Source organism: Cannabis sativa, chromosome 2, assembly GCF_029168945.1.
Source record: "Cannabis sativa cultivar Pink pepper isolate KNU-18-1 chromosome 2, ASM2916894v1, whole genome shotgun sequence".
NCBI classification, from domain to species: Eukaryota; Viridiplantae; Streptophyta; class Magnoliopsida; order Rosales; family Cannabaceae; genus Cannabis; species Cannabis sativa.
The window spans coordinates 54045084-54060961 of NC_083602.1; the positions used below are offsets into that span (position 1 = coordinate 54045084).

Here is a 15878-nt window from a genome sequence, read left to right on the forward strand (position 1 = left end):
TTCAAAGTGGATTTTCATGCTTAGAACAATCTATATTAATATATGAATGTATTAATACATATATAATATATATATAAACATATATACATATATATACAGAAAAATAAAAATATCGTATGTATATATATATAAACATGAAATGTATATATGTATATATTTGTATATAGCATTTAGGTATATAAATAATATATATATACAACATATATACGTAATGAAATGAAGAAAAATATATATATGTATATGAATATATATATATATGAACTGAATAAATGAACAAGTATATATGTATGAAAATATATATGTATATATATAATTGGGATTGAATGAATATGAATATATAAATATATATACGAACGAAAATAAATATATATATATCAACACTGAATTAAATATATATATAGACACTGTATATACGAGTATATATATATATATATATAAATGAAACTCAAACTAAAATCAAGGCAGAGATAAAAACCGCTCTGATACCAACTGTTAGACATTTATTTGTATAGACTAAAACATACATGATTATGAATAAAGTGCGGAATTAATAAATCATATATGCACTATAATTTAAGGATCGAAATACCTCTAGCCATTGAATCTTTGAGCTTTAGTCCCACATAAGCATGATCTGCAAAAGAAACCGATTGATGTGGGTAATCGGGCTTCCTCGCTCTCTCAACTCTCTTTAGATGGAATTTTGCTGTTATGAACAGAATGAGTGAGGAGCTCGGGGACCGAGACCCTATATTTGTAGGTGAGATACTCCATCAGTATCTGCGCCACATTAATTGTCAGAATATTTTGACAATTAATTCAGGAAATCAAATAAGGTAATGAATATAGAAATCTGACCATATATAGAATATTACATAATTTATTTTATCTAGATTCAATGAATTTAAAATATTCATTTATCAGAAAATCAATTATTTATTTATTTTCTTAAATAGAAATTTATTTCTTTAAATAGAAATATATATCCTTCAATAAAATATTCTTATAAGAAAATCACAGTACCTCGTCTTAGTGGGAGGGTTTCAAGGAACCCATCATGTTATGACTTGGAAGACACTTGTGATAAAAAATTATTGTTAGTTTAAACAAGCAATGGATAGTCAGAATAAAAAATTAAGAAGCAAAGCTAAGGGAACTATGGTTAAAACTATTCATATGGACTTTGTATTTTACGAAACTATTTTAGGTGTGTCCGAGATATAGGCTTAGGATAGGGAAGGTCCAAAGTGATAACCTTGGTAAAATTACTAATGCTTGTTTGTTGAAATTCCTACAAACAATCTAAAAAATTTGAAGTTAATAAATGGGATAGGCTTGTAAGTTTGTGATACAGAGGCTGCTAGTCTTCCAATCAAACTTTTTGGCGTAGTTTCTTTTAGAGAAATGTTAAAGGGCACCAGTGGTGCTTAGCACTCTCCTATGTGTATTGGTCTAACTAAGTATCAGGTCCCATATAGTTTAATATAATAGCTTTTAGGGAGTATCGCTAGTCAATCGCAACGCGATATGTCGAGAAGGTGCTAAGCACCACTGGTGCCTAATAACAATGCTCTTTTTTTAATTAACACTTTTAACTACAACTATATAAACTTTAGTCGTTAGATTTTATATCCTCATGGAGTTTTATATTTTTTTATTTTTGTGAGAAATCCTGGTGGAGTTTTTGTTTAGGAATCATGGTTTTAGTTTTTATAATCTAATAAGTTAGCACACCCTCCTTATTAGTTGAAAATTTTAAGTGTCATTTGGTTAGATGTAATGAAATGGAATGGAAAGAAAATAATTTTCATTCTATTTTTTCGGTTGCATTAGAATATTCTAATCTACCATTATGGTGGAATGACTATTCTATTTTGAAATGAAAGGAACAACATTTCATAAGAAAAAAATTAATAGTTTTTTTATAAATTTTTTTATACATTTTAAATTTTATTTTATTTCATTCCTATTTTTATTCTCATTCTTATTTCTATTCTTGTATTTTCATTTCTTTCAATCAAACATCATCTTAGTTTTTCGCCATTATATTAGGATTAGTCTATCAAAACTCAGTTAAGCAAGTTTTCCCCCACATATAGTATGGAAGTTGTCAGTCTAATTAAACCTTTTTTTAGGGTTTCTAATTTCCTTTCCATTAATTAAAATTAAGCTCTTCATCTGAATTTGTCCTTGTGCATTTTGGCCTTGTGCATTTTGGCCTTGTAATGGACTTTGTAGCATAGAATATTGTTTAAGTTACATATATATGGATAGGAATAAATATTAGTGACCATGTCACCATATGATTGAAATGATAACTTGCGGCTTGTATAAAATTTGGCCAAAAAGAAATCCACAAAGTAAGCAAATGTTTTATTATTATATCTTAATTATTATAGTACATTATTATTTTTAATGTATATGAAACTTTATACTATATTAATACATATATATGTGTCATCGAGCTATTATATAAGTACTTGTCTTTCAAACAATAAATTATTAATAACAAATCAAGCTTAACAATTAAGAATCATTAGTTAAGAGTATCAATCTCTTGCTTGAATTTGGGCATGGCTAGTCTTGGAAGAGAGACCAATATTCCAACTCCACCTTTCAATGAAGGATCAGATTTTGGAGCAGGCAAGAAGGTGCACAAATCTACTGATCCAAAACAGTCCCATGGCAACGACGTTACATTCTCAATGTTCCATCCTGATCCAAACTCATCCGAAACCAACCCCAAATTCCTCCAATCAGTCAATGCCATGAGTGCTCCCGTAGCTTTAATCTTTGGATTATCACCGTGAGCTAATTTTGTTTCACAAATATCAATAGATTTTTTGATGTAGTTGTTGTCCAAAACGTCCTTCTTCTTCTCTTTTATCATATTGACTATTTCAGATAAAGATTTTTCTTCGAGTTCTCTACCAGTGAGTTCCACTGCAGATGTCAAAAATGCATTTCCATAATACCCTTCAGGTAGAGGAGGGTCTATCAACTTCCTTAGCCCTGTGGCGAAGTATAGACATGTTTTTCCATCATGGTTGAGCTCTAAGGCTCTCAACCTTGCTTTCCAAACAAAGGCTGCAAGTATTTCAAACGTAGTAACATTACTTGGAGAACCACCATTAATGATCTCCTCTTTGAGTCTCTTCATGGTATCACTCTTCAAGTAAAAGATCTCATCTACAATGTCAGAAGAGGGCATGTAAGGTGATTTAGCAGGAGGACATGTGTTGAGCTTGAGAGGCTCCTTGATAGGTGTTCCCACAAGTCTTTCTCTTTCCCATACAGGCTTCACCGAGAGTTCTTTTCCTTTGGAGAGCTCAGCCAAGGCCTTGAAGATCTGAGCAGCCCCGAAACCATCGGAGACCATGTGAGATATTCCGAACCCAATGGTGAAACCTCCACAAGCAAATCGAGTGACTTGTAGAACAAAAGGGCAGTCGCTTGTGGGAGAAGGGAAAACAAAATTCTTGGCCATCTCAAAATCAATGTCATCTAAGTAATTGAGTGAGGAAAGACGACAGTTGGCCGTGGCAACCAAAAAGGGAACACCAGTAGTGTCACAAGTGAGTTGAAGCCTTCCGTCATGGGCTAGCCGTTTGAGTCTCCCGGCTAGAGGGTAGTAATAGACGAGAGCTTTGGAGAGAGCTTGCTTGATCATCTCAGCCGGGTCAACACTGTTAGCAGTGTGATCATGTTGGGCCTTGTATACGTAGATGGCTTTGGAGAAGCATTCGAGGTTGGCCTCGTTGTCAAGAGTGGACAAAGACAAAACATCTGAAGGTGTGGCTTCAGAGGGCTTCACAAGCTCAACTTCCTCCTTCACAACCGAAAATTCAGTGGTGTTAAGATGAGGAGCCATATTGTCGTATATATCAATATAACTATATTGAAATACTGAAAGAAAAAATGGCTAAGAATAGGGAGAGTTTAAGGGTACTGTAATATGAAACTTTTTGGTGATTTTACTTTGAATGAGCAAAGAGTAGTGATTTATTACTTGAGAAGCTAATACCTTATATATATAGTATCCGCTTTAGAAGCGTGTGTTTTTTAAATTAGCTTTGTGATTTCGGTGAGCTTAACCTAGATATATATATATATATATATACATACACATATATAGTTGAATATATAAGCCCCCACCAACCAAAACATCATTGTTTTGGACTACAACTTGCCATAGTCAATAATGGTTGGAAACATATATTGAAGTTAGTTTATACGTGTTAAGAATTAATACATTGGGGGGCTGCCTTTTAAACAAATGGTAATTAATAATTATATGTAATATTATATTGCTTTTTTAGTTAAAGTATTTTTCCTTTAGTAATTACAATATAAAAATTCGACTAGTACAATTATTTAACAAACAATAAACAAAAAACATGTGCTACTCTTTTTTATTGTGTGCTTGAAGCAACATTTGATGTGTGGTCGCATTCGCACAATATTATTAGTGGGAATATGAGAAGATTGCTATTATTTGGGTTGAATAGACTTGATATATTCATTCTTATCATCATTTTCTACGAAAGTCGGATTCACTTTCTCTTTTCTAGTCTAAAAACCACCATTTTGGTTTTTTTTTTTTTTTTTGAAAAAAAAAAAAAAATTGTCTGTAATAGTTTTATAATAAAAGCACTATAATTATAATTAACATGGTTTTTCGCTTCCTAAACAAATTGGTTTTTGCTTCCTATATTTTATTATTTATTTTAATGGTTCTTAATCCATATATTATTTGATCAACTAAGTGGGTAGTTTTTTTTTTAGTATAAATTAAGGTAATTACCAACTGGAATGGAGACTGGTTTTTATGGGCCCGCAGTTAGACATCTGGGAATGGAGACTGTTTTAAATTAGGTACATATACATAACATGGTTCTGTATATATAAATTCTAGTCCAAAATATATGAGGGGTAAGAAAATAACTGAAGAGTAAGTAATAACAAAATTAGAGTCTCACAAGTCAAGATTCAGGTACGTACCAATTACATAAGATAATGCTATCTATCTAACTTGTATAGACGAAAATGTACATGATCAATGGACATTTCACAAAGCTGTTGAGAGCTAATTCGAATCATATTATTAAAACAAATACAATAAAATTATAGCCCTTAATTTAGTCCAATAAGTGGTTAGCAATTACAAGTAAAAAAAATAAAGGGTTAGTTGGTGTGTTACATACTATATATTTTCTTGTTTAAGTTCCTTTGTCAAAATTAATTAAGTTGTTGCCCATGCATATAGCTAGGCTGACGTTAGCTTCTGATGTTTTGTTCTCTTAATTTTAACCTTCTATATATCCTATTGGGTATATTTGTGTAAGTGTAATTCTGACATTTTTTATGTGCGTGGAGTGGGTCTAACCTCTTGCCTCAGTTGTTGCAAATTCTCATAATTTACCAAATTTGTTACTGCGATCTACGAATATTTGTTTTTTTAGCTATACATATTATTTGTTAATTGTTACTGAAAATAATTTTGTTTTCTTCTCCCTTGAAAGGTTGTATATCGGAATTCTTTGCGTTTTCAATTTTTTAAGGAGGCCTATGAGTAATGATTCTCATGAATCCAACAATAGATAAACTCTCAAATTATGTGAAATATTTAAATGTTTTATTTTATTTTTTTTAAGAAAAATTATATAAGTTTGTCATTAGTTAAGGGGAAGGAAATTAATTTATATATATTTTTTAGATAAAATAGAAATTACTTTTAATAGTAAAATCGGATAAAGTTCATCACATAAAAATATAGTTCATAGATACCAAGCCTTTATCCTAAAAAAAAAAAAAAAAAAAAAAAAAAAAAAAAAAAAAAAAAAAACTTTAACAACAGTAAAGATTCAATGAATATATCAAGTCTATTCAACCCAAATAATAGCAATCTTCAACCCACATAAACATATGGCAAAATCAATCTATCAATGACTATTATTGATCTTCTAACAAAATTTGTGACACGATAACCTCATTATTCACGCACGAAATAAGGAAAATAATTCAACCAACTATGGCAAGGCGTCCAAAAGAACTTAACCCCATGAAACACAAGACCAAAAGATAGATTTGGCCAAGAAAGAGGAAAATTTCACTCCCACTAAAACAATTTGATCCAATCAATGAAACATTAATGCACCCAATAAAAAAACTAATGTAAAATATCATAAAACTAAACTAACTTAAACAATTAAAACTAAGCACAAGGGGCACACCAATAATGAACCAAGCACCAGACTATTGTCAAACATCACAAAACTCCTAAGCACCACACTACAGTCGAGGAGGGTCACCACTCGCGAGAGCCAAGAACATTAGGAAGCGCTTTGCTAGGAAAAATGCTTGTTTCCTCTCAATGCAAGACTTGAACCATCTTCTCCCGAAAGCTTGAAGAACCTTCTAAAGGCTTTATACTTTTTGTTCTTCTCCTGTTAACTTGATTGAATACTCAATACAATTACAAGACTTGAAAACAGAGATAAAGTCGGACACACTTACCTCTACAAATCAAAATATATTTGTAATATTAAATATACCAAAAATTAAATTAACAATCCTAATCTAGTTCCATGTTCTTCTTGGTATATGTCTAAACTAAAGGCCTTTATTTGACTTTGAACGATGCAAAACAGTCAAAGTTTGTCAAATTTAGCATTATATATATCAGTTTTGTGCGTCTCGTCAAACCAACTCACCACTCGTTTCTTGTCGTGTGGGAAGTTCACACTCTCAACAACTCTCCTCAAACAGATTTCATTTCTTTCTATTTTCATAAAATCAAAAACAATGATTTAATACGTAGCAAACTCTATTTTGCACGTTCTTATGATAGATTAAATTAAAAGAGTACAAAAGAGATCATTGTTTAGTGAGTTTCTTTGGCACTCCTCTAGAAATATTGATACGCATAAATGTTGTGAAGCAATTTAGATAACACTAAAAAAATATGAGTATTCAAACTAATCAAAAATACTTATGTACAAAACTGCGAATAGTACTCACGTTGGTGAATACTTAAAATAACAATGCGATTAATAGAATATAAACAGCAAACAAATATAGAACACAAAAGATTAATATAGTGGTTCAACCAAAGCTCGATCTACTTAGTCCACTTTTAAAAAAGAATATTTTAATTAGTCTTATTCTGATTGGATCACTCATTTATATAGAAAGCAAGTGATCTTTTAATTTACATAAACGGTCAGACAAGACTATTACAATATTAATTACATTCAATTAAAATTAAAAAATGCCTATAAAATAAATAATAGAACAGTGTTGACCATTCTTATTAATATTCAAACAGGTACGACTAATAAAGTTGCACATCGCCCACCCACAACTTGAGTAACATAAACTTGCGGGTTCTGTGTTACTCGCATATGAGGTCTTTGGACAATTCAAAAATCCATAAGACCCCTTTGGAGTTTTTACCGATGTGTGAATCTCTCGAGGTTCTATAAAATAGAACATCCTGAGACTGTATCGGTTGCATATTGGGCATTCGTGTACTACGAGTTCAAAATGAATTGTCCCGTATATGAATATTAGATACGTGACTATTTAACTTCTCTCTATATCTTGCTTTTTACTTTACTATGCTATGCATAGTGTGCAGCTAAATGCTATCTCGGTCATATATTCTCATAAGTTTTGATCATGCTAGAATAATCATACTAGGGTTGTTATTAACTTGTTATCTTTTTAATTGAGAATTAAGTCCACGTGTCAATTATATATCCTTTAATAATAAGATTGCGCAAATTATAGTTGGTGAGAGTAATTACCAAGCTTTATGTTATCCCTTCAACTATTTATCTATATATATTTATTAAGTTTTCTATTTCGTTCATATACAGTTAGTTGAAGACATTGAATGTTGCCATGCTACCAAAATTAGTAATTTTTTCACTGCGTGTCGTTAACAAATAATGATATTTTATATAGGTTTGTTTTTTTAATGGAAGATATTATATAAAAAGTGCATTCAATAATATTTTTTGAGTTATTTTTTTTTTAATTAGAAAAGTATAAATATTTGAAGAAAAAAAAGATGTTATGTAAGATTGTTTTTACTTTTAATTTTAAAATTAAAAACTAAATTTTGAAAATTTAAAAAAAAAAAAAAATCATTTTTTTTTGAGCAAAAATCAATTTTTTTTAATTATACTCTATTTGTAATTTCTATCATTAATATTTTGAATCAATTTTGAACTTAGAGTTGGACTAGAAAAACGAGATTTGAGACTCGAATCGAGACCGAGGACTCGAACTTGAGACTCGAGAATTGGACTCAGGCACGGACTGCGACCCGGGACCCAAACCCTAGGGTCGGGACCCGACCCACTTTATCTAACCTATTTTCTTATTCCTCACTTAAATAAAATTAGAAAATAAAAGTTGTTAAAAACAAAATTAAAAAAATAATAAAAATTTTACTTTATTTTTATGATTAAAAAATTTAAAAAATAAAAGTGTTAATTTGTTGGAATTTATTTTACCAAGATCTCGATTTACTAATAAGTATGTTGATTAACATCCTAAATATAAATTTTCTAATACGAAACACATAAGTGTTTAGAAAACCTTACATTGATTGCAGCGCAATAATAATGACTCATTTCGCTCAGATCTCTAACCCTTGTTCCTTTCTGTCGCAGAGTATTATCAAGATCGATTTGAGCCTAGATCTCTTTCTCTCATTTGGGCTGGTTACCACCGTCTTTCGCACTATGATTGAGTACTTGATTTGCTATGTGTGGGCATGGCATTCTATCACTATGGGCAGAATAGGTGAAGAACAATAAAGGAGGGTTCAAAAATCACTATAGAATGTGTCTCTTATCTACTAGTTGTATCACAGAGTTAGAAAACTAGATTTGGTAGGTTTTAAAATTGGATGAGAATGAGAGCATCATGTTCCTTTTTATAGTATTTTAACTAGGGTTTATGTTTAAATTATATGGATTAAAAAGAATAAAATAATGGGAAAAAATCCATCACTAGTGGTCGGCCACTTAATGGGCTATACTAGTTACAATTTTGTCACTTTATTTTAACCACTTATTCTTCTTTCAATTATACCATATTTTCCAATTTCAATCTTATAAATGCCAAAACTACTTATTTAATAATTATAATTAATTATCAAATAAAATTACATTTATATTATTTATTGATTAGACCATACAAAGTCTCTTAATTAACAAATAAATCCCAAAACTTTTTTTCTTCACAATTAAGCCCTTGCTTAGTGAAAATTCATAAATAAGACATAGTCTAATTTTAGAATTATAATTGATTAATTAAAACCAATTAACTGAGTCTGCAAGCGGTATTATCTCAACTAGTGTAGGGACCATGGGCCTATATAATCAACCTTCCAATAAGTAGAACTAGAATTTACAAAGTAAATTCTCTAACTTATTAATTCCTCCTTGTGCCACTATGGATTCATAATTCCACTCTTAATTATATAGAATGATCTATATGTACCAAGATATGGATACGTTAAGATTATCCATTGTTACAATCCTAATAGTCAAAGATCCTTTATAGAATATAGATGATCTACATCGAGTAGGGACAAATTTACCGTTCTATTCTTCAATGTATTTTATCCTTAAAACACTTAGCTACCTATAAATGATATTTCAGTAAACTAATATAATTACTGAAATAAGATCTCAATCATTTATCTCTATCAAGCCAAGCTCAAAGAAAATTATCGTTCCACTTCTAAATACTTATAGAAGCTATAGATTTCATATCTATGATTAGCGCTCTCACTCAATTGAACTACCATATCCTTAATCTGTATGTCACAAGAAGATCCAATTGGTCGATTTTAATGAACAAATTGAAGAACATAAATAATGCAATTAAGATCGAATATAACCATACCAGGATTAAGATCTATAGACCTAAGATCAACCAGTGATATTGACTTAGAAAGATATAACAGTAGTTTATGATATCTTATCCAAGATCAATATCGGTCTAATTCAATGTATACTCCATACATTTGATACTGGTAAACTTTGTCAATGCCTTGGAAAGGACATAACACTTATCCAAGATGTGAGTATACATTATCGCTGATTATCATGTCAGTCTAAATCTAGTGTACTGACAAATCATAGGACTTAAACTTTTAAACATATAATCATGATAAGTCTTTAAATAATGTACACTGGATTAAACTTTTAGGCAAGAGGACTTAAACTTATAAACATTAATCATGATGATTGTGTTCTTATCATTTATTATTTAGTGAATTTGAATTATTTATTACTTATTTATTATTATTATTATTATTATTATTATTATTATTATTATTATTATTATTATTTAAAAAAAAAATAGAAGTTCCCATAACAATATAAATTTATTGCATTATTTGGGCGGGGTCCACTTTCTAGTCCAGCGATTTCTAGTCTATTAATATTGGACTAAGATAATATCTCTTTCATGTTTAACATAAAATGGTCTGAAAAGACTTCATGAAGTCCAACTTTGATGGCTTTATTAAAGCGCAAACAGAAGGGGAAGAAAGGTTTTATGGCTTTAAAGCTCGACATGAGCAAAGCATACGATCATATAGAATTGGGTTATCTGAAGGTTGTTATGAACCGTATGGGCTTTGCTGAGAAATGGATTTCTCTTGTGATGCATTGCGTTTCATCTGTTAGCTACTCTATTATCCATGGTAATCAGACAATCGAACCTATCTTACCTTCCCGTGGTATTAGGCAAGGCGATTTGCTCTCTACTTATCTCTTTATTATTTGTGCGGAGGGCTTTTCATCTTTGATTCAAAAATTTAAAGATAATCGCATCTTGCAAGGTTCTCGTGTGGCTAGGACGGATCCTTCGATTACCCACATGCTTTTACCGATGACAGTTACTTGTTCTGTCAAGCTTCTTTGGGAGCTGCTGAGAGTGTTCTTACTCTTCTTCATACATATGAAGAAGCTTCAGGCCAAAAGGTGAATGTTTCAAAGTCTTCGGTATTCTTTAGTACAAGTGTTGAAGCTGCCCTTAGAGCTCAGATCTGCACCAATCTTGGTATGGCTGAAGCTCTCGATGGTAGTCTTTACTTAGGCTTACCGAATATTGTTGGGAGGAATAAAAATGTTATTCTTGGCTTTATTAAGAACAATATTATCAATCAGATCAATAGGTGGGAAGGTAAATTTTTTTCTCGTGCTAGAAAGAAGATTCTTCTTAAAACAGTATTACAATCACTCCTAACTTAAGCTATGAGTGTGTTCCTCTTGTCTAAAGGAACTTGTCATGCCATTGAGACGGAAATAGCTAGCTTTTGGTGGAAACATATGACTTAACCTTTCTTCCCCTTCCGTTTGCGTTTTAAATGTACACTGGATTAAACTTTTTAAATAATCTTTCAGATAACATAGAATTGAAAAAAAAAAAAAACATATACAATAAATCAAAAACAAAAATGGTTAAACTTAACACGATCGATCAACAAATTGAAACTCACAATAATTGCCCAAAATTGATTCTAACTTCGAAAATATATGAAGACCGACTTAAATATTTGCAACCGAATGAAAACCCAATTTCTATGAATTACAGAGAAGGAAAGCAGAAGAAAGAGGAAAAAGAAACAAGTAAAATAATGAAGAATAATGGTGAAGAGACTAAGACTTGGAGATTAAGCAAAGAGCTAGTCTACTACACTATACTTAGCTACTCGAGTACTTGCTCTGCATGGCAGAACCATTTTGTGCGTTTTTTAATATTTTAATAATAATTTTTGTAAAGGATAAAGAGAGGAAAAGAAAATGGTATTTCAAAATTTTATTACAAAAATATGATATTTCTATTCTATATAAAGTGTGCTTATATAACAGAATTTTTGGTTTATGAGAAATTTATGGGTGACTTTTTATTTATATTAAAAATAAAATGGTTTATTATTAAAAATAAAATAGTTTATGAGAAATTCATGCGTCACTTTTTATTTATATATAATAAAATAAATAAATGATTCTAAGTGCTCGGCATATGCATTAATTTTCAGGGGTAAAGTTTTTAAAGTTACGTAATAATTTACATATATGCTGTAAACACAATATTCAAAAAATAAAGAAGAATATGGAAGAAAGAAGAGACCATTATTCACATCTACAAAGGCAGTAGAGATAATAATAGAAACTTTTCATTTTTTTTTCTTTTTTTATCAATTTTTTTTTCTTTTTGAATAAAGATAAATATGAAATTTTAATCGTATAGATTTTTATTTTAATAAAATATAGTATTTTAAAATAATTTAATAGTATTTTGTTATAGAATACTATCACTTTTTGTTAAACATGATTTTCACTTTTTGTCGACATTATCATATTCAATTTATCAACGAAAAATAAACAATCCACATATATGCGGACCCGGCTAGAATGAAAAGTGAAAAATACAAAAATTACACTATTGTCTCTATCGAAGCAAATGAAGATTGAAATCCACCAATGACTATCATAAGTTTTCTTATCTACAATTTTTAGACAAATGCTATCTTCAATTATCAATAATTTAGAGATTGATTTTTAATTTTCTTTTTATCTTACACCCATTTAAGTAATGTTTATTTAAGTATTGGAACATCAATTTTTAATTTATTTTTGGATTAACTTAAGAACATATTTAAATCATCAAGTTTTCTTAAACACTAATATATTGCATTCGGTATTCACTTTTAATTGACAACATTATAAACTATAATATTTAGATACACATAATAATAATCTCACCTAATAACTAATAATATTTTTTCTTTAATTTTTAATTGAATCACTTTCAAATAACATAGAAAAAAACTAGCATAAAATTTAGTATGCGTGCCTCGCGCGTAATTTTTGCTAGTATATATATATATATATATATTATTTGGGGTTTTTATACCATATTGAAATTTTAAATCTTTTTTATTTTTTTATTGTGGGGTGGAATTTTTTTTTAAAAATACTGTTTTTTTTTAAAAAAAAAAATATATTGTGTACTATGTTAAGTTTTCACTGTTGTTTTATGGTTGTTCTACTGTTGTTTTTAATTGTTCTATTTTGTTGTTTTACAGTTGTTTTATAAAAAGATATTATTTTTGTAAAAAATTCCGTATCAGTAAAATTGTAAACTTTGATCCAAAATCCAGTATTTTTGTAAAATTGCTAAAAGGCCATAAAATGTTGATCTGAACTGTTGAGTGATGAGTGTCCAAGGCCCATGAATTGGATTGGGCTGTAACCCAAATAAATTGTTTTTCTTTACAGCTGGTGCATACAGTGAGATTGCGTTGTCTGTCTCTTCCCTCCGCCTCTCTTCTCAATTCTCATCACTAATTCATTAACACAATTCTCAAAATTGTTTTTCGGTTTGATTTAGGAACAACACCAAACACTAAAGTTAATTGATCTCAAAATTATTCTTCATTCAAACTCAGAAATTCGATTCCATCCCCATTTTTTCATTCTTTCCGGAAATAAAAAATTCTTCAATTTTTCTTTTTGTTTTGGTTGAGTTATTCTAACATGGAGTTTTCAAAATCAGATCCCATACCCATATCAATGCCAATACCAATCCCGATTGATCTATTTGTGTCCAAGAAACATGACAAAACCCATAAAAATGGAGACTCCTACTTCCTTAATTCCGATGATAAAATCGTTTACAAGGTCAATCGTCGTTCCTCTACTGACTCATCATCATCATCATCATCATCATCATCGACCAAGCGAGTTTTGCGTGACGCCGAAGGAACTCCTCTCATTTCTATCCACAGTCACCATGTGAGCCTCCAACTTTTATTTCAATTCCTCTCTCTCTCTCTCTCTCTCTCTCTCTCTCTCTCTCTCTCTCTCTCTCTCTCTCCATGTCCTTTGTTTGTTTCCCTGGAAATCCTAGAAGTAAAATTCTGGCCCAAACATCATTCTTTCTACTTCTTAGTTAAATAAATAAGTCAGTCATAGAAAATTTCTCATATCAATTCACTTAATTTTGGCAATACTAACATTGTGACAACTTTGAACAAAATTTATAAGTCACATTTGTTTGAATTGTTAAATTAGCATCTCCCAAGTGGGAATATTTTTCCTGTTTCATTTCTTTTTCGTTAGTGTTGTATTTGGAATATTACAGCATTGGTTTCTGCATTAGATTACCGATTATACTTTTGTGATTATAGAAGGGATGTTGGCAATGCTATAAGGGTGATGGTGAGTCTAAAGATTTCTTGTTCAGGGTACTGAGGACCAAAAATACTCTCACTAGAACTGAGTTGGAGGTATTTCTTGTGGCTGAAGATCTCCCAGATTCACCTCCTGATCTCAAGGTCAAAGGTTTCCCTTTTCAAAAATCCTGCACCATTTATAAAGGCAATGACATTGTAGCTCAGGTATGCTCATGACTCTACCATTAAGATTAACACCAAAGATTAGAATTATTCATGGTTGAATTCAGCTAATTGAGTTTTGGGACAAGAACAATAAAGCTTCTTTGAGCATTTAACATATTTACAATAATAGAGTGCTAAATTTATGATGCAGTACTTTATTTTAATATTTTTATAAAAAATCTTCACCAATAGTGTGCTAAAAGTTTTGCCGCAGAGTTAAATTTAGAACAAGATTATCAAACTTGATATGATAATTGTAGGTGTCATGTTTTCTATGGCAAATTATCTTAAATATTGGTTTGTCTGCAGTCTTTAGATGCATCTTTTCTGGATTTATTAGTTGTGCATCTAAGACTGTATTAGATGCATCTGTTAAATCTGTTTTCATTTATCTTTTGCCAGGGTAGGTTCTAGTTCGTTTTTATTTATTGTTCAGCTTTTTCACAGCGTGGCTGAGCTGGTTTATTTGTTGGTTAAGTCAGTTATTCTGAAGTGTTGGGTACAAAAAGTTAATCTAGCTTTTTCTAATTTATTGATTACTATTAATAATAGTTATCTTCGATTTGTTATTGTACTTTGGAATATAATTGCAAAAAGTATACTAATTATAAGATTTACTCATTTTTGATGTGCCTAATTTAGCATAGTTTTATATCATTTATTGAAGATGGTCTTGTGAATTGTTCAAACATCAACATTGAATTATTATTTCTTCATTCTGGCTTGGGGACTGTTCTGAAACAGAATGGTTTTTTAAATGCAGACTAGCCTCATGTACAAACTCAACCAGATTTTTGTTAAGAGGGGTAAATTTCGATTGACTATATTTCCTGGATCTGTTGACCATGCTTTCGTTGTAGCTTTGATTGTAATATTCCTTCATGGATAGATAGGGAAAATAATAGAATTAAGATTCATATTAGCAATTCTGTTGTGTAGGTAGGTCAATCAAGGGAAATTTGAGTTTTTATGCTCAATGGCACCATAAAAGAAATAATAAAAAAATTTAAAAAATTCATCTATTGTACACTATCAAAATTATGCCAATTTTTCTTTTTCTAATACTGAAATTCTCCTCTCATTTCTTCAATAGTTTTACTTTTTCTCTTTTTCTTCCTCTCTCTTTCATGTTTCTCTCTCCCTTTCATTTCCACTATTCTATGTTTTCACTTGAATCATGGATGAAATAACGCCAAAGACTGAAGGTATATTTTTTTTCTCTATTTCACATATAATACCTACTATTCTATGTTTTCACTTGAAACATGAGGAAATAACACGAATTTTTTGGATCTTTGGGTTCTTGGAGGAGAAAACTAATAGGCAGGAACTGACGTTAATTTTAACGAAGTCGATCATAGACGAACATCTAATCTTTTTTTCTAGTAGAGGTAGTTCTCACCCCTTTTGATGAGTGCTCACTCCATCCATGCTCCATAGTTTT

At 30.4% G+C, this 15878-nt stretch overlaps 3 protein-coding genes across 5 annotated transcripts; 2 read left to right on the forward strand and 1 right to left on the reverse strand.

Annotated features, from left to right (window-relative positions):
• Positions 1 to 2536: 2536 nt before the first annotated feature.
• On the reverse strand, positions 2537 to 3871 carry LOC115721211 (spermidine coumaroyl-CoA acyltransferase). Its single transcript, XM_030650471.2, has one exon. It carries the CDS (start codon positions 3869 to 3871, stop codon positions 2537 to 2539), a length of 1335 nt encoding a protein of 444 aa, XP_030506331.1.
• A 6668-nt stretch (positions 3872 to 10539) lies between these two features.
• On the forward strand, positions 10540 to 13390 carry LOC115720410 (uncharacterized). Its single transcript, XM_030649560.2, has 3 exons — positions 10540 to 10729; positions 10942 to 11211; positions 13314 to 13390. Exons 1-3 carry the CDS (start codon positions 10540 to 10542, stop codon positions 13388 to 13390), a joined length of 537 nt encoding a protein of 178 aa, XP_030505420.2.
• On the forward strand, positions 13304 to 15504 carry LOC115720974 (protein LURP-one-related 7). 3 transcript variants are annotated; one of them, XM_061110617.1, is made up of 3 exons: positions 13304 to 13829; positions 14281 to 14434; positions 15198 to 15504. In XM_061110617.1, exons 1-3 carry the CDS (start codon positions 13651 to 13653, stop codon positions 15321 to 15323), a joined length of 459 nt encoding a protein of 152 aa, XP_060966600.1. In that variant the 5' UTR covers positions 13304 to 13650; the 3' UTR covers positions 15324 to 15504. The 3 variants fall into 3 exon arrangements, with proteins under 3 accessions (XP_060966600.1, XP_030506060.1, XP_030506058.1); XM_030650200.2 differs by having other exon boundaries at positions 13306 to 13829; positions 14225 to 14434; positions 14837 to 15260; XM_030650198.2 differs by having other exon boundaries at positions 13308 to 13829; positions 14225 to 14434.
• Positions 15505 to 15878: the final 374 nt, after the last annotated feature.